This window comes from Hyperolius riggenbachi, chromosome 3 (assembly GCF_040937935.1).
Source record: "Hyperolius riggenbachi isolate aHypRig1 chromosome 3, aHypRig1.pri, whole genome shotgun sequence".
NCBI lineage: Eukaryota > Metazoa > Chordata > Amphibia > Anura > Hyperoliidae > Hyperolius > Hyperolius riggenbachi.
This window is the reverse complement of record NC_090648.1, coordinates 473,906,714-473,920,444: the sequence shown is the minus strand read 5'-3', so window position 1 is coordinate 473,920,444 and position 13,731 is coordinate 473,906,714. Positions and strand designations below refer to the sequence as shown.

The 13,731-nt window shown below is 44.1% G+C and overlaps 1 protein-coding gene across 3 annotated transcripts in view; it reads left to right on the top strand.

The window, feature by feature from the left end:
• The window catches only part of DCTN4 (dynactin subunit 4), a 56,250-nt gene that overhangs the window by 29,478 nt on the left and 13,041 nt on the right, over nt 1-13,731 (top strand). For all 3 annotated transcript variants that reach the window (XM_068278082.1, XM_068278083.1, XM_068278084.1), the window contains 2 exons: nt 8,067-8,176; nt 8,265-8,338. In XM_068278082.1, coding sequence (XP_068134183.1) covers nt 8,067-8,176; nt 8,265-8,338 — 184 coding nt within the window. The remainder of the gene's footprint in view (nt 1-8,066; nt 8,177-8,264; nt 8,339-13,731) is intronic.

Sequence of the window (13,731 nt, the reverse complement as noted above, 5' to 3'; positions counted from 1 at the left end):
GATGATGAGCGAGAAACAATAACATCACCAACCTTAGGGCGGGCTGACCGCATGCAGGATCTTTCTTCCAAATTCCTGATCTTTTGCCGTCATCCGATCCAGTTTGTAGTGGCGCATGAACGTGTTGATGTTCTTCCATGTCGCCGCTTTGCATATCTCTACTGGAGACACCCCTGCTCTGAAAGCCCAGGTCGCTGCAGTTGCCCTAGTAGAATGAGCTTTTACCTCACCCGGCACTTCTAAATTGCTGACCTTATATGCTTCCATAATACATAAATTAATCCATCTAGCTATCGTCTTTTTTGAAGCTTTCTGCCCAGCCATCTTACCGGAAAAATTAATAAACAAACTATCTGACTTCCTGATATCTTTTACTTTATTGAGATACTCTATCAGACACTTCCTTACATCCAACGTACTCCACGTCCTTTCTTTCTCATTTATCGGATTATCATAAAAAGAGGGAAGTATGATCTCCTGGCATCTATGAAATCTGTCCCCAACTTTTGGCAAAAACTCCTCACTGGTTCTGAGAATAATTCTGTCATCATATATTATACAGAAGGGTTCTTTACATGATAATGCCTCTAACTCGCTAATACGTCTTGCTGAAGTTATGGCTATCAAAAAAACCGTCTTTAGTGTTAGGAACCTCAAATCTAAGTCTTCTGTTGGCACAAAAGGGGACACTGTTAATGCCTTCAAAACCGTCGATAAATCCCACTTTGGATAAGGCTTCACTCGAACCGGCCTTTTACGGTCCACCGACTTCAAAAAACGAATAACTAACGGATCCTCCGCTAATCGCTTGTCTAAAAAAACCGATAACGCTGATATTTGGACCCTAATAGTACTTAGGGCCAACCCACTATCAACTCCATTTTGTAAAAACTCCAGAATTGTGCCAATTTCAGATGACTCAAACTTAGATTCCTGTAACCACAGATTATAAGTTTTCCAGTATTTATTGTAAATCTTACGAGTATTCAATTTGCGACTATTCAAAAGGGTTTCAATCACCCTGTTTGACAGTCCTTTCCCCCTGAGGATAACCCTCTCACTAACCAAGCCGTTAGCCTCCACTTTGCTAGGTGAACTACTTCCTCCCCCTGTACTGTGATTAATCTGTTTGACATGGGTAATCGTATTGGACCGGCTATCCTCATCCTCAACATTAGTGGATACCATGACCTTTTGTCCCAATCGGGTGCAATCAATATAACTGTTGCGTCTGACCTCCATATTTTCCTGAGAACCAGGGGTAATATGTTCAGAGGTGGAAATGCATATGCCAGTGTGAATTCCCACCTCTGGGCCAGCGCGTCTACTGCTACTGGATGGTCCGCTGCATTCAGAGAGAAGAACTGTTTGCATCTCGCATTCTCCCTGTTTGCAAACAAATCTATTTGAGGTACTCCCCACATTTCGACTAGCCATCTGAACACCTCTATATTCAAGGTCCATTCTGTATTTGATGTCTGTGTGCGACTCAGAAAATCCGCCTGACTGTTCAATGACCCCTTTAGATGCACTGCTGTCAGGGACTTTAGACTGCCTTCTGCCAATGTCAGAATTTCTAATGTCAATTCTAGTAACTTGAACGACTTCGTCCCCCCTTGTCTGTTTACATAAGCAACCACCGTTGCGTTGTCTGTTCTTAATTGCACGTGTCTGTTTTTTAACAAATGCATTGCTGCCACTAGAGCTAACTTCACTGCCATCAACTCTCTGTAGTTTGAGGACTGAGTTCTCAAACAGTGATCCCAAAGACCTTGTACCTCGAACGCCTGCACGTGTGCTCCCCAACCTGACAAGCTTGCGTCCGTTGTCAATACTATTTCGGTTGGAAACTGCCAAAGCCTTCCCTCTGATAGAATTTGACTTTTCCCCCACCACAGTAGGGACACTTTTCACATCTGCAGAATTCTTGTGTGGAGCATTGCCCTTTGTATTGCTGGTGCTGATGAAGTCAATAGACCCAGCAAGCTCATTGCTTCCCGGATAGATATCACTGAGAGGGACCTGAATCTTTCTGTTTGTTGTATCAATTTTATCACTTTTTGTTCGGGCAAAAAAATTTTCTGTTCCACCGAATTTATTGAGAACCCCAGGAACTGAATTATCTGTGCAGGCTCCATCTGTGATTTTTCTGTACTGATCACCCATCCTGCTTTCTGTAACTCTGTTATCACAATCTCTCTGTGACTTACCAGATCGTGAATTGAATCTGCTTGAACCAATAGATCGTCCAGGTACGGGATTAACATGATCCCCCTCCTGTGAAGCTCTGCCTCGATCTCCGCCATCACCTTCGTAAAAATACGAGGTGCTGACTTTATCCCAAATGGGAGGCAACGGAACTGGTAGTGTTGAACACCGTTGCTGCTTCTCACGGCAAATCTCAGAAACGCCTGCGATCTTTCCTCGATCGGCACATGCCAGTATGCGTCTTTTAGATCGATACTTATCATGTAACCGCCTGGAAGAAGAAGATTCCGTACTGAATAGATTGATTCCATTCTGAATTTGGCATGCTTTATAAATGGATTTATTGGTTTGAGATTCAAAATCATTCGCAGTTTCCCTGTCGGCTTCCTGACCATAAAGATTTTTGAATAAAATCCTCTTTTTTCTTCGCCTATCGGGACAATTGTTAGCACCTGTCTTTGTAGCATCTCTTGCAACGTCTGCTCGAGATCTCTTGAATTTTCTATAATTTTTTCTGGCTTTGTCACTACATAACGTTTCGGAGGCCTCTCCTGAAACACTATGTGATATCCGTTCTCGATCAGATTTATTATAAAGGGACTTGTCGCGATCTTTTTCCAGTATGAGAGGAATCTTCCCAGTCTTCCTCCCACCTGACTTTCGTTGTCACTTACGTTTGGGCTGAGCATCCGTGCCTCTGAACAAGGCGTTCGGCTTACTCTGAACTTTGTTAAATGACCACTGCTTACGTCTATTCTGTTGACCTGGCTTAAACTGACCTGGTGGATGAAAAAATTTCTTTGTCGGTTGAACCTCCTTTTTCTTTGGAAAAGATTTCTTTCTATTAGCCGTGCGCTCAAGAATTTGATCTAATTCGGGCCCAAATAATAAATCCCCCGAGAACGGAATTGTGCATACTTTGCTTTTGGATATATTACTACCTTCCCACGTTTTAATCCAAAGATTTCGTCTGGCCACGTTAGCTAATGCTGCGGCCCTGGCGGTTAGTCGGATTGACTCCGACGCCGCATCTATTATAAAGTGGATTGCCTTGAACATAACCATGAATGAATTCAAAATCAATTCTTTACTTGAACCAATCTTGATGTGCCTTTCAACCTGCCGCATCCACAGATTTAACGTACGGGCCACCACCGTTGTAGCTGCTGCAGGCCGAAAATTTGAACCAATCGCCGTCCAGGTTTTCTTTAATGCGAATTCTGCTTTCTTATCTGATGGCTCCTTGAGATTACCTACATCCTCAAAGGCCAACTCATTTTCACGATTCACCTGAGAGAATGCTGCATCCAATCTGGGACATTTGTCCCAATGTTTGCTGTCTTCCTCTGCAAAGGGGAATCTACGCTTAAATCCCCGGGACAAAAACACTTTTCTGTCCGGATTTTTCCACTGACTATTAATCAAACTTTTAGTTGATTTGTGTACCGGGAATACTAAAGGTTGTTCGCCTTCCATCCCTGCATATAATTCATCGTGAACCGAGGTTGTCTGTGGATTTTCTGCCTTTAAATCCAAAGCATCATTCTGTCTCATTTGCTACAAACTTAAATCTTGTGGGTTTATCAGAATTTAATCCACCGTCATCATCCTCTTCCTCAGAATCAGAAAGATCCTCAAACTCAAGATCCTCTGGCTCTGAATCCGACAAAACCTGTCTATTAGTTTTAGATAGTGCTTTCTTATGTACATTACCTCGCTCGGCAGTATCCCCCTCAACAGGCATATCCCCACCCTCTGGAGGTCCTGAGGGAACCCCTGCTGGTGTAGTGTTAGTAGATTCTACCCCAACTGAGCCCGAGGCATTATCAGGTACAATATTAGCAACTGTTGCTGGCGTCACCGAAACCGCCATTGCATCTCTAAATACTTTGATAGATTCTGCCATTTCGTTTCTCATTGCACTCATTAGATACTTATATGATGTAGCTGACTCCTGATTAAGTATTGTTATAGTACAAGCTTGACATAAAGTTTTGCCCCAGCCATGTGCTAGTTTAACATTACATGTTGGGCACCGCTTTGACCTGGGCTTATCAGCTGTATTGCTCTGTAAAAGATAAAACAGAAACAAACCATGCCCCTGTCAACAAACAAAACAAACACTGAGGACAGATGTAACAAAATATGCACAAATATCTCAGTACAAAACAGCTAAGGCTAGCTGTCAACCATAAGAGAACCACCGTTCATCTCACCGCTCCTGCGTCTTTAGTGGCTTCTCCCTCAGGTTTGTCCGCCCTGGGGTCCCTCTTAGCCTCCTGCTTGGACTCCCCGGCATCCTGAGGAGCGTCCATCTCTCACTCTGCTTTCCAATTAGTGAGAGAGGACGCCAGGCTGCTGCGACTCTTCTGTGCTGGCGGGCGGAAGTGACGTCATTACGGAAACCGGAAACGTCCGTTCCGCCATTTTGGAAGAGGGAACCCAATGCGCACGGCCTCCTGCTCACCGCTCTGTTCCCACACGCCCACTTCTCAGCCAGTCGCCTCCGCGAACAGCGTCTTCGCCGCAGCCATCTCTTCCCCACACTCCGATATCATGCGGCATGAAGAGGTAAGCCGCCTGGCACCCATCCACCTTGCGACCACTGTGCATTTCCTCCAGGCAGCATGCCGTTACTAGCCCCTAGCCACCCAGGCTCTCCAGGACTCCGGCATACAATAGAGAGACCTGTTCCAGGGAACAGGAAACACCCATACTGCCGGACACCTGCGGTGGGTTGATACTTATAGAGAGATCTATTGGATGTTTCCTGGGAGGGGTCAGATCTCGTAGTATACCTGTCCTGGAGGGTTACTGGGAAAAAAATAATTATGATATAATGAATTGGTTGTGCAGTACGGATAATTACTAGAACATTAGACGCAAAGTAAATACACTCATATTTTTATTTTCAGTTATATAGTTTTTTATAACATTGCATCATTCTCTAATATTTGCAGTTTACACACTACTCAGCATTCTAAATGATTTTACAGAGCAGGCCAGTGAACTATTGACCTGTCCTCTGGGGAGGAAAAAACAATTCAGTGACTGACAGTTGAAATAACAAGCTTCAGAAGACAGAGCTCTGTGCAACTTTAATAGTCTTGGAGCTCAATGGCTTTTTTGCATAGATAACTGGAGTTTAACTCTTCCTGTACTGGAAACAATATTAGACTCGTCTATCTGCTGCTAATGTTTTATTTCTTCGCTGTACTACACATACCAGTCATTATATCATAATTTTATTTTATTTTTTTGCTTCAGTGTCTATTTAAAGGAGTCATCAGGCAAATTCAATACCCTTAAAACTGCCTACCTGCAGCTGTTCTTCCAGTAAATGCTTACTGGATCGCCACCTCTGTTTTCCTCCGAAGCCGTTAGATTACCCACAATTCTGGCCGGTAAGATCCCCGTGCCCCGGAAGTGATAGATACCACGCAGGCACAGTATGAGTTTCCAGGCTGTGGAAAGCTTGCGCAGTTGGCTCCGCATAGCACGCATACGTACGTCTGCACATGCAATAGAGACGCGGAGGAGTGTTTGAGCTTCATTCTCCGCCCACCAAATCCTCCCTTCAGTTTCCGCCTAGCACTGTGTGGAGGATGAAGGAAGGGTTCGGTAGGCGGAGAATGAAGCAGAGGGCTTGTCCAGAAGGTTTGGCTTGCGGGCAAGGACTGCAAGCTCAAACACTCCTCCGGTGGCTCTATAGCGTGTGCTGATGTACGTATGCACGCTATGTGAGCCAACTGCACCAGCATTCCATACCATAAACTCGAGGTCTGGTCCCTGACCGGAATGAAATACAGCAAACTGAGCAGCTGCACAAGGGAACAGAGGATGCGACTCAGCAAAAAAAAAAGTAAAACGCAGCCATGCTTGTTTTATCTAGGACTGTTTGCCTGACTCCTTTTAAGCAGTTAAAAAAAAAACCCTAGCTATAACTGGCACATGTAGTATGTATTTGCCAGGGCTTTGCTAGGAGCAGCTGTACACGCGCTAGATTATTTTTTTCTGATAAGTGTCTACATGGCTTTGGTGTTTACCAGTTAGTGCATGTTTGTTTATTCTGGTGGAAGAGCTGAATACTTTTAAAGTCCACCTGAAGTGAGAGAGATATGGTGGCTGCCATATTTATTTCCTTTTAAAGAGACACTGAAGCGAAAAAAAAAAATGATATAGTGAATTGGTTGTGTACTATGAATAATTACTAGAAGATTAGCAGCAAAGAAAATATTCTCATACTTTTATTTTCAGGTATATAGTGTTTTTTCTAACATTGCATCATTCTATAATATGTGCAGATTACACAACACTCTGCATTCAAAATGAGTCTTTCAGAGCAGTCTGTGATGTAATGACCTCTCCTCTTGCAGAGGAAAAGTAAATGGTCCAGGAACAGTTGAGATAATAAAAGTCAGATAACAGCCCTCTACACGACTAACTTAGTCGGAGAGCTTAATGGCTTGTTTGCATAGAGATAACAACTGGAGTTTCTCATCTCTTCCTGTACTGGAAACAATTAGACCGATGTATCTGATCTTAAAGCGGATCCGAGATGAACTTTTACTCCTTGCATAATTGTGTTCCTTACATATAGTTTATAGGGCATTCCTCAAGCCAAATACTTGTTTTGTTTTGTTTTAATACCCTAATTTCCTATAAACTAAACAAACCACACCCACAGCTTCTCCAGAGTGCCTTGGCGCTTGCAAAGGATTGTGGGATTTCAGTCTGGGCAGGTGAAAAAGGTGTTACTAGCTATAGATTTCAGAGGCAGAGTTTTCACAATCTGAGAGCTGCAGTGCAGATACAGATCAGTTGCCTGTGTAATGGAGGAGATAAGAGTGGAGTTTTCACAGAATATGCAGATTAGCATGCCTAGATACAGATAAGCTTGCCTGTGTGTGTAATTGTGTAATAGTGACAAGCAGAAAACATGTCTGCTCCCATTGTATCACAGGAAAAAATATTAATATACTGTTGAAGCTGTTTGAAGATAGATTTGCTGTGTAAACTATCTAAACTTTAGATAAGATATATAGACAAGTCACTTGTTATATTTAGTTTTTCATCTCGGATCCGCTTTAATGTTTTATTTCTTAGCTGTACTACACATACAAATCATAATATCATAATTTTTTTTCCGCTTCAGTGTCTCTTTAAACCACTTACATACCAGAAGTTTCTGGCCCCTTAATGGATCACGCCGCACGGACCCCATCTCTCTCGCCGTTCACACCACTCTTCCATTGCTGCAGCCCACTTCCTTTCCTCTGCTGTCAGGATGACAGCAGAGTTCCGTGAGCTGATCAGGAGCCAATTTCATTGGCTTCTGACCCTGTGATCACTGTGAGCCAGTCAGGGTCAGGAGCCAATTATACCTGCTCCTGACCAGCTCACGGAGCACTGCTGTCATCCTGACAGCAGAGGAAGTGGGCTGCAGCAAAGGGAGAACGTGGCGGGTGCATATACGCCCTGGTAGGAATAACAGGTCCCAAAACTGGCGTGGCTTTCAATTACCTAGGTCCAGGAAGCGGTTACACAATACTAGTTGCCTGACAAGCCTGCTGATCTTTCTGACTTCAGTAATGTCTGTATCACACACCTGAAGCAAGCATGCAGCAAATCCAGTCAGAAGCACCTGTGCATGCTTGTTCAGGGTCTATGGCTAAAAGCATTAGAGGCAGAAGCTTGGGAGGACAGCCGGGCAATCTGCATAGTTCACAAGGAAATATGTCCACCTCTCTATCCTTCTTCTCAGGTCAGGTGTGCTCTCACATTGCTGTTATTAGCATAGCATATATTTTCTCACTGCGGAAAGTTTCTCACCTAACTAATTACTTTGTTGTTGACAGTGACCACCCTGGAGCAGCGCCTCCTGCAGCCGGACTTCCAGCCCATCTGTGCCTCTCAGCTCCACCCCCGGCACAAGCATCTGCTCATAAAGCGCTCCCTCCGCTGCCGGGTACGTCTGTCCTCATGTGTACAGTGTGAAGCTTCAGGAGAACCAGACTATTATCAGGGCATTCATTGTCATTTTGTTCTCTTCCCAGAAATGTGAGCACAATCTGAGCAAGCCAGAGTTTAACCCGACATCAATTAAGTTTAAGATTCAGCTGGTTGCCCTGTAAGTATGTCACCCCTGCTAGCTATACTTTAAAAGAACAGGCAAATGTTTGACTTCATGAGGGCAGCCATCTTTTTGGTTGAAAGGAGGTGACAGGGAGCATGAGACACAGTTCCAACTGTCCTGTGTCCTGAGCACCTCTCCCAGTTTCTAGGCAATGTGAACAACATAGGAAATCCCATCATGCTCTGCACAGCATCAGGGAAAAAAAGCCCGGGCTTTTTTTCTTTGATGGGTGGAGATTAGCTAAAAATGTAGCTAAAAATGATGCTTTGGTAAGAAAAACAAAGTTCTGATGCTGTGAAACTGTTAAAGAAACACCAAGCCTTTTCAGTGCTGCTGAGTAGATTTTTAGTCCGGAGGTTCACTTTAACATTATTTGTTCAGGTGACTGACTGTTAAATCCCATCTCCAGGTGTAGGCCTTAGGCCCCGTTTCCACTATCGCGAATCATGCGGATTCGCATAGACCATATAAGTGAATGGGCCTGTTTCCACTTATGCGTCTGCGGGAGCGTTTTATTGTGCAGAGAAAATCTGCACAGAACACCCTGCAGAATTTGCCTGCGTGTGGAATGCAGGCGAATCGCACACAATGTATTAGGGAAATCGCATGCGTTTTCCCCATGCGTTTTTGCCGCAAATTTGCATAGGTACCAATGTAAATTCACATAGGCAGTGACATGGTTAAAATCGCATATACCCTCACCTATGTGAATTTGCATGCGAATTCGCGGCAAACGCACGCGGAATTGCATCCGCATGCGATTTCATCAGCGGTGGAATCCAGGCGATTCCGCACCGCAATAGTGGAAACGAGCCCTTAAAGTGTACCTGATGTCGCTTATGTGCATGGGCTCCCTCACCGCATTCTTCAGCTGCTCCATCATTTGTTTATTCCCCCTCAGTCGCAGCCAGTCGTGCAGATTGCTCCTGGCTGAGGGAGCGTGACATGGGTGCCTGTGTCTGAGCTAGGTATGCGTAGAAGAGCACGGCTTCCCAGATAACGGGGAAAGGATTACAGAGAGGACGCGAAGGGAGCTCACGCACTTCATGGGGCTGGAGGAAGACCCAGGTAAGTATTAATACGCACATAAGTAACATCTCAGCTGTAACCAAGGATTAAACTTAATCCCAATCAGTAGCTGATACCCCCTTTCCCATGAGAAATCCTTTCCTTTTCACAAACTGATCATCAGGGGGCTCTGTATGTCAGGACCATGGTTCTGAAGTCACACTGTGGGAGCCTTGTTGCATTGTGGGAAATTAGATTATATGATAAAGAATTGTGGGAAATAACAGCTGTTTCCAACTGCCAAAAAAAAGCAAGATGCATCTCCTTCCACTGACCTCACCTGCCAGCAGTACAAAATGTCACCATGTAATAAATGTCAGAATGTAAATCAGGGAGAGGAAAGACTTTACAATAGGCCAACACTGACTAAATCATTTATACAGAATTATTGTAAAAAAAAAAGCACTTTTTTATTACATTATTTTCACTGGAGTTCCTCTTTAAAGGGAACCTAAAGGAAAAAAAAAAAGGTGACAGTCACCTTACCTGGGGCTTCTTCCAGCCTCCTGTAGGCCTTTCTGTGTCCTCGCCATCAGTACGCACACCTCCATTCATCTGCAGCACCCTTCTGAAAACCGGGCGACTTGGCTAGTTGCAGGCTACTGCGCTTGCGCAGCCCCGGCTGTGCGCCTCCTCGATTCTACTCCTGCATCCGGGAGTGGTCTCCACATGCGCAGTAGCAAGTTTTACATACTGCGCAATCACAGAATGCTTCGTCCGCGGGGGATCACGATCAGGTGGCCCGGGCTGCACATTCAGTTGTCAGAAGGGCGCTGCTGCTGAACAGAGGTGAACAGAATGACAGCAAGGGCACTGAAGGGCTGGAAGGAGCCCCGAGGTAATTTAGGGCTCGTTTCCACTATTGCGGTGCAGAATCGCCTGGATTCCACCGCTGATGAAATCGCATGCGGATGCGATTCCGCATGCGTCTTTTGCCGCGAATTCGCATAGGTGAGGGTATATGCGATTTTAACCATGTCACTGCCTGTGTGAATTTACATTGGTACCTATGCGAATTCGCGGCAAAAAACGCATGGGGAAAACGCATGCGATTTCCCTATTAAATACATTGTGTGCGATTCGCCTGCATTCCAAACGCAGGCGAATTCTGCAGGGTGTTCCGTGCAGATTTTCTCCGCACAATAAAACGCTCCCGCAGACGCATAAGTGGAAACAGGCCCATTCACTTATATTGTCTATGCGAATCCGCATACGCAAGACGCATGCGGATTCGCGATAGTGGAAACGGGGCCTCAAACTTCAACTTTTTTAGCAGTCACAGTGCTCAGGTGTTGCCTGTTCTGTCACCAGATGGTGCTGTTACAGTGAAGTGGCAGATCATAATAGTTTTAGGTCAGCACCACCTGAATAAAATTAAATATTCATGAGTATATACAGTGATGTTAAAAACTATTTGCCCCCTTCCTGTTTTCTTTTGCATGTTTGTCACACTTAAATGTTTCTGCTCATCAAAAACCGTTAACTATTAGTCAAAGATAACAACATAATTGAACACAAAATGCAGTTTTAAATGATGGTTTTTATTTAGTGAGGAAAAAAAACTCAATCTATATGGCCCTGTGTGAAAAAGTGATTGCCCCCCCTTGTTAAAAAATAACTTAACTGTGGTTTATCACACCGGAGTTCAGTTTCTGTAGTCACCCCCAGGCCTGATTACTGCCACACCTGTTTCAATCAAGAAATCACTTAAATAGGAGCTATCTGACACAGAGAAGTAGACCTAAAGCACCTCAAAAGCTAGACATCATGCCAAGATCCAAAGAAATTCAGGAACAAATGAGAACAAAAGTAATTGAGATCTATCAGTCTGGTAAAGGTTATAAAGCCATTTCTAAAGCTTTGGGACTCCAGCGAACCACAGTGAGAGCCATTATCCACAAATGGCAAAAACATGGAACAGTGATGAACCTTCCCAGGAGTGGCCGGTGGACCAAAATTACCCCAAGAGCGCAGAGAAAACTCATCCGAGAGGCCACAAAAGACCCCAGGACAACATCTAAAGAACTGCAGGCCTCACTTGCCTCAATTAAGGTCTGTGTTCACGACTCCACCATAAGAAAGAGACTGGGCAAAAACGGCCTGCATTGCAGATATCCAAGGCGCAAACCACTTTTAAGCAAAAAGAACATTAAGGCTTGTCTCAAGTTTGCTAAAAAAAAAACAGCTCAATGATTGTCAAGACTTTTGGGAAAATACCTTGTGGATCGGGGGGGCAAAAGGTGAACTTTTTGGAAGGTGCGTGTCCCATTACATCTGGCGTAGAAGTAACACAGCATTTCAGCAAAAGAACATCATACCAACAGTAAAATATGGTGGTGGTAGTGTGATGGTCTGGGGTTGTTTTGCTGCTTCAGGACCTGGAAGGCTTGCTGTGAACCATGAATTCTACTGTCTACCAAAAAATCCTGAAGGAGAATGTCCGGCCATCTGTTCGTCAACTCAAGCTGAAGCGATTTTGGGTGCTGCAGCAGGACAATGACCCAAAACATACCAGCAAATCCACCTCTGAATGGCTGAAGAAAAACAAAATGAAGACTTTGGAGTGGCCTAGTCAAAGTCCTGACCTGAATCCTATTGAGATGTTGTGGCATGACCTTAAAAAGGCGGTTCATGCTAGAAAACCCTCAAATAAAGCTGAATTACAACAATTCTGCAAAGATGAGTAGGCCAAAATTCCTCCAGAGCGCTGTAAAAGACTCGTTGCAAGTTATCGCAAATGCTTGATTGCAGTTATTGCTGCTAAGGGTGGCCCAACCAGTTATTTGGTTCAGGGGGCAATTTCTTTTTTTACACAGGGCCATGTAGATTTGGAGTTTTTTTTTTTTTTCTCACTAAATAATAAAAACCATCATTTAAAACTGCATTTTGTGTTCAATTATGTTGTTATCTTTGACTAATAGTTAACGGTTTTTGATGAGCAGAAACATTTAAATGTGACAAACATGCAAAAGAATAAGAAATCAGGAAGGGGGCAAATAGTTTTTCACATCACTGTATGCTGTGCAACTGGTCTCAAGTCAATGCAATGTACATAGAAAGGAAAAACCATGAATCGCACCAGGATACCAATAAATAAGTTATTCATTGTAAGGACTTATTTAGGAGTGGCAGATATCAGGCTCTGTGGGTGTGGCTGGATTGCATAATTTCCGCTAGTGAGGGGTCTGTAATACTCCAAATCTTCCAGGAAGGAGAAAAAACACAGGCGACAGCCGGGAGCCCTTTATGGTGTAGTATGTCGGCTATATATGGCGATGAAATGCGGTAAACTGACACTCGGGTGGTTACTGTGAACTGATGGAAGTTATGGATCCTCAAATGCTTCGGTCACTCTGCAGAAAAAGGTATACTATGGACCAGAGGGGTCCATAGAAGCACTTACCTCCTAATAGTGAAACACCATATAGGAAAATAAAATAATTTATTGGTAGTAACACTGAACACGTTTCGTGTGTATCAACCCGTTTCTTCAGGTCAATAACAGTGTCTTAGAGACAAGTGCTGCATGGCTCGGAGCACCTTTAGGGCCCATTCACACTTGCTGATCGCAAAACGCTGGCGCTTTTGCTATGGTGTTTTTACGGGATTAACACGAAAAAAAAAAACACTTGACTTTTTCTTTTTTTTTTCCTGTGATCGCGTTTAGCGCTTCTATAGCACTGAAACATGATCGCCGGGAAATCACCTGAAAATGGTGCAGGCTACGCGTTTGCTTTTAGCAGTTTTGGGCGATTTGCGGCGCTTAGCGCACATCGCTCAAGTGAGAACGAGCCCATAGGGTTTCATTACACTAGCGCTTTCAAAAGCGCTAGCGTTTTGCTGAAATTGCCGGCAAAACGCTCAAGGGTGAATGGGCCCTTAGGCTGACTATAGTTGTCTCCCTGCATTAAGTGACTTGCTTGTCTTGGGTCCCTGAAGTCAGAGAACAATCTTTTGGACATGAGTGCTGATCCCACGCTCCATCTCAGGTGACCACTGCCGTGACAGGAAGTCAGGCTAGATTTGAGAGTCAAGCTGGGTAGACCTGTGAATAAGGCTGAGATTCTACCATGCTGCAGCCAGATTTCAGTTCAGATTTCAGCCGACAGGATTAGGATGAGGATAACTTGTACAAGGTAAGAAACAGTACTTTCGGCAAACCCTTCTCTTTCAGGAAATGTTTCCTATACTTGCACCCAGAAGTCATGAAACAATAATTATTCAAGCTGCAAGTTATCTGTAGACAGTATCAAATTTGTATTTTTTTTTCACAAATGTGTTTTTAGAAGTTGTGCTGCAGTGAAGGATATGGCCATTTA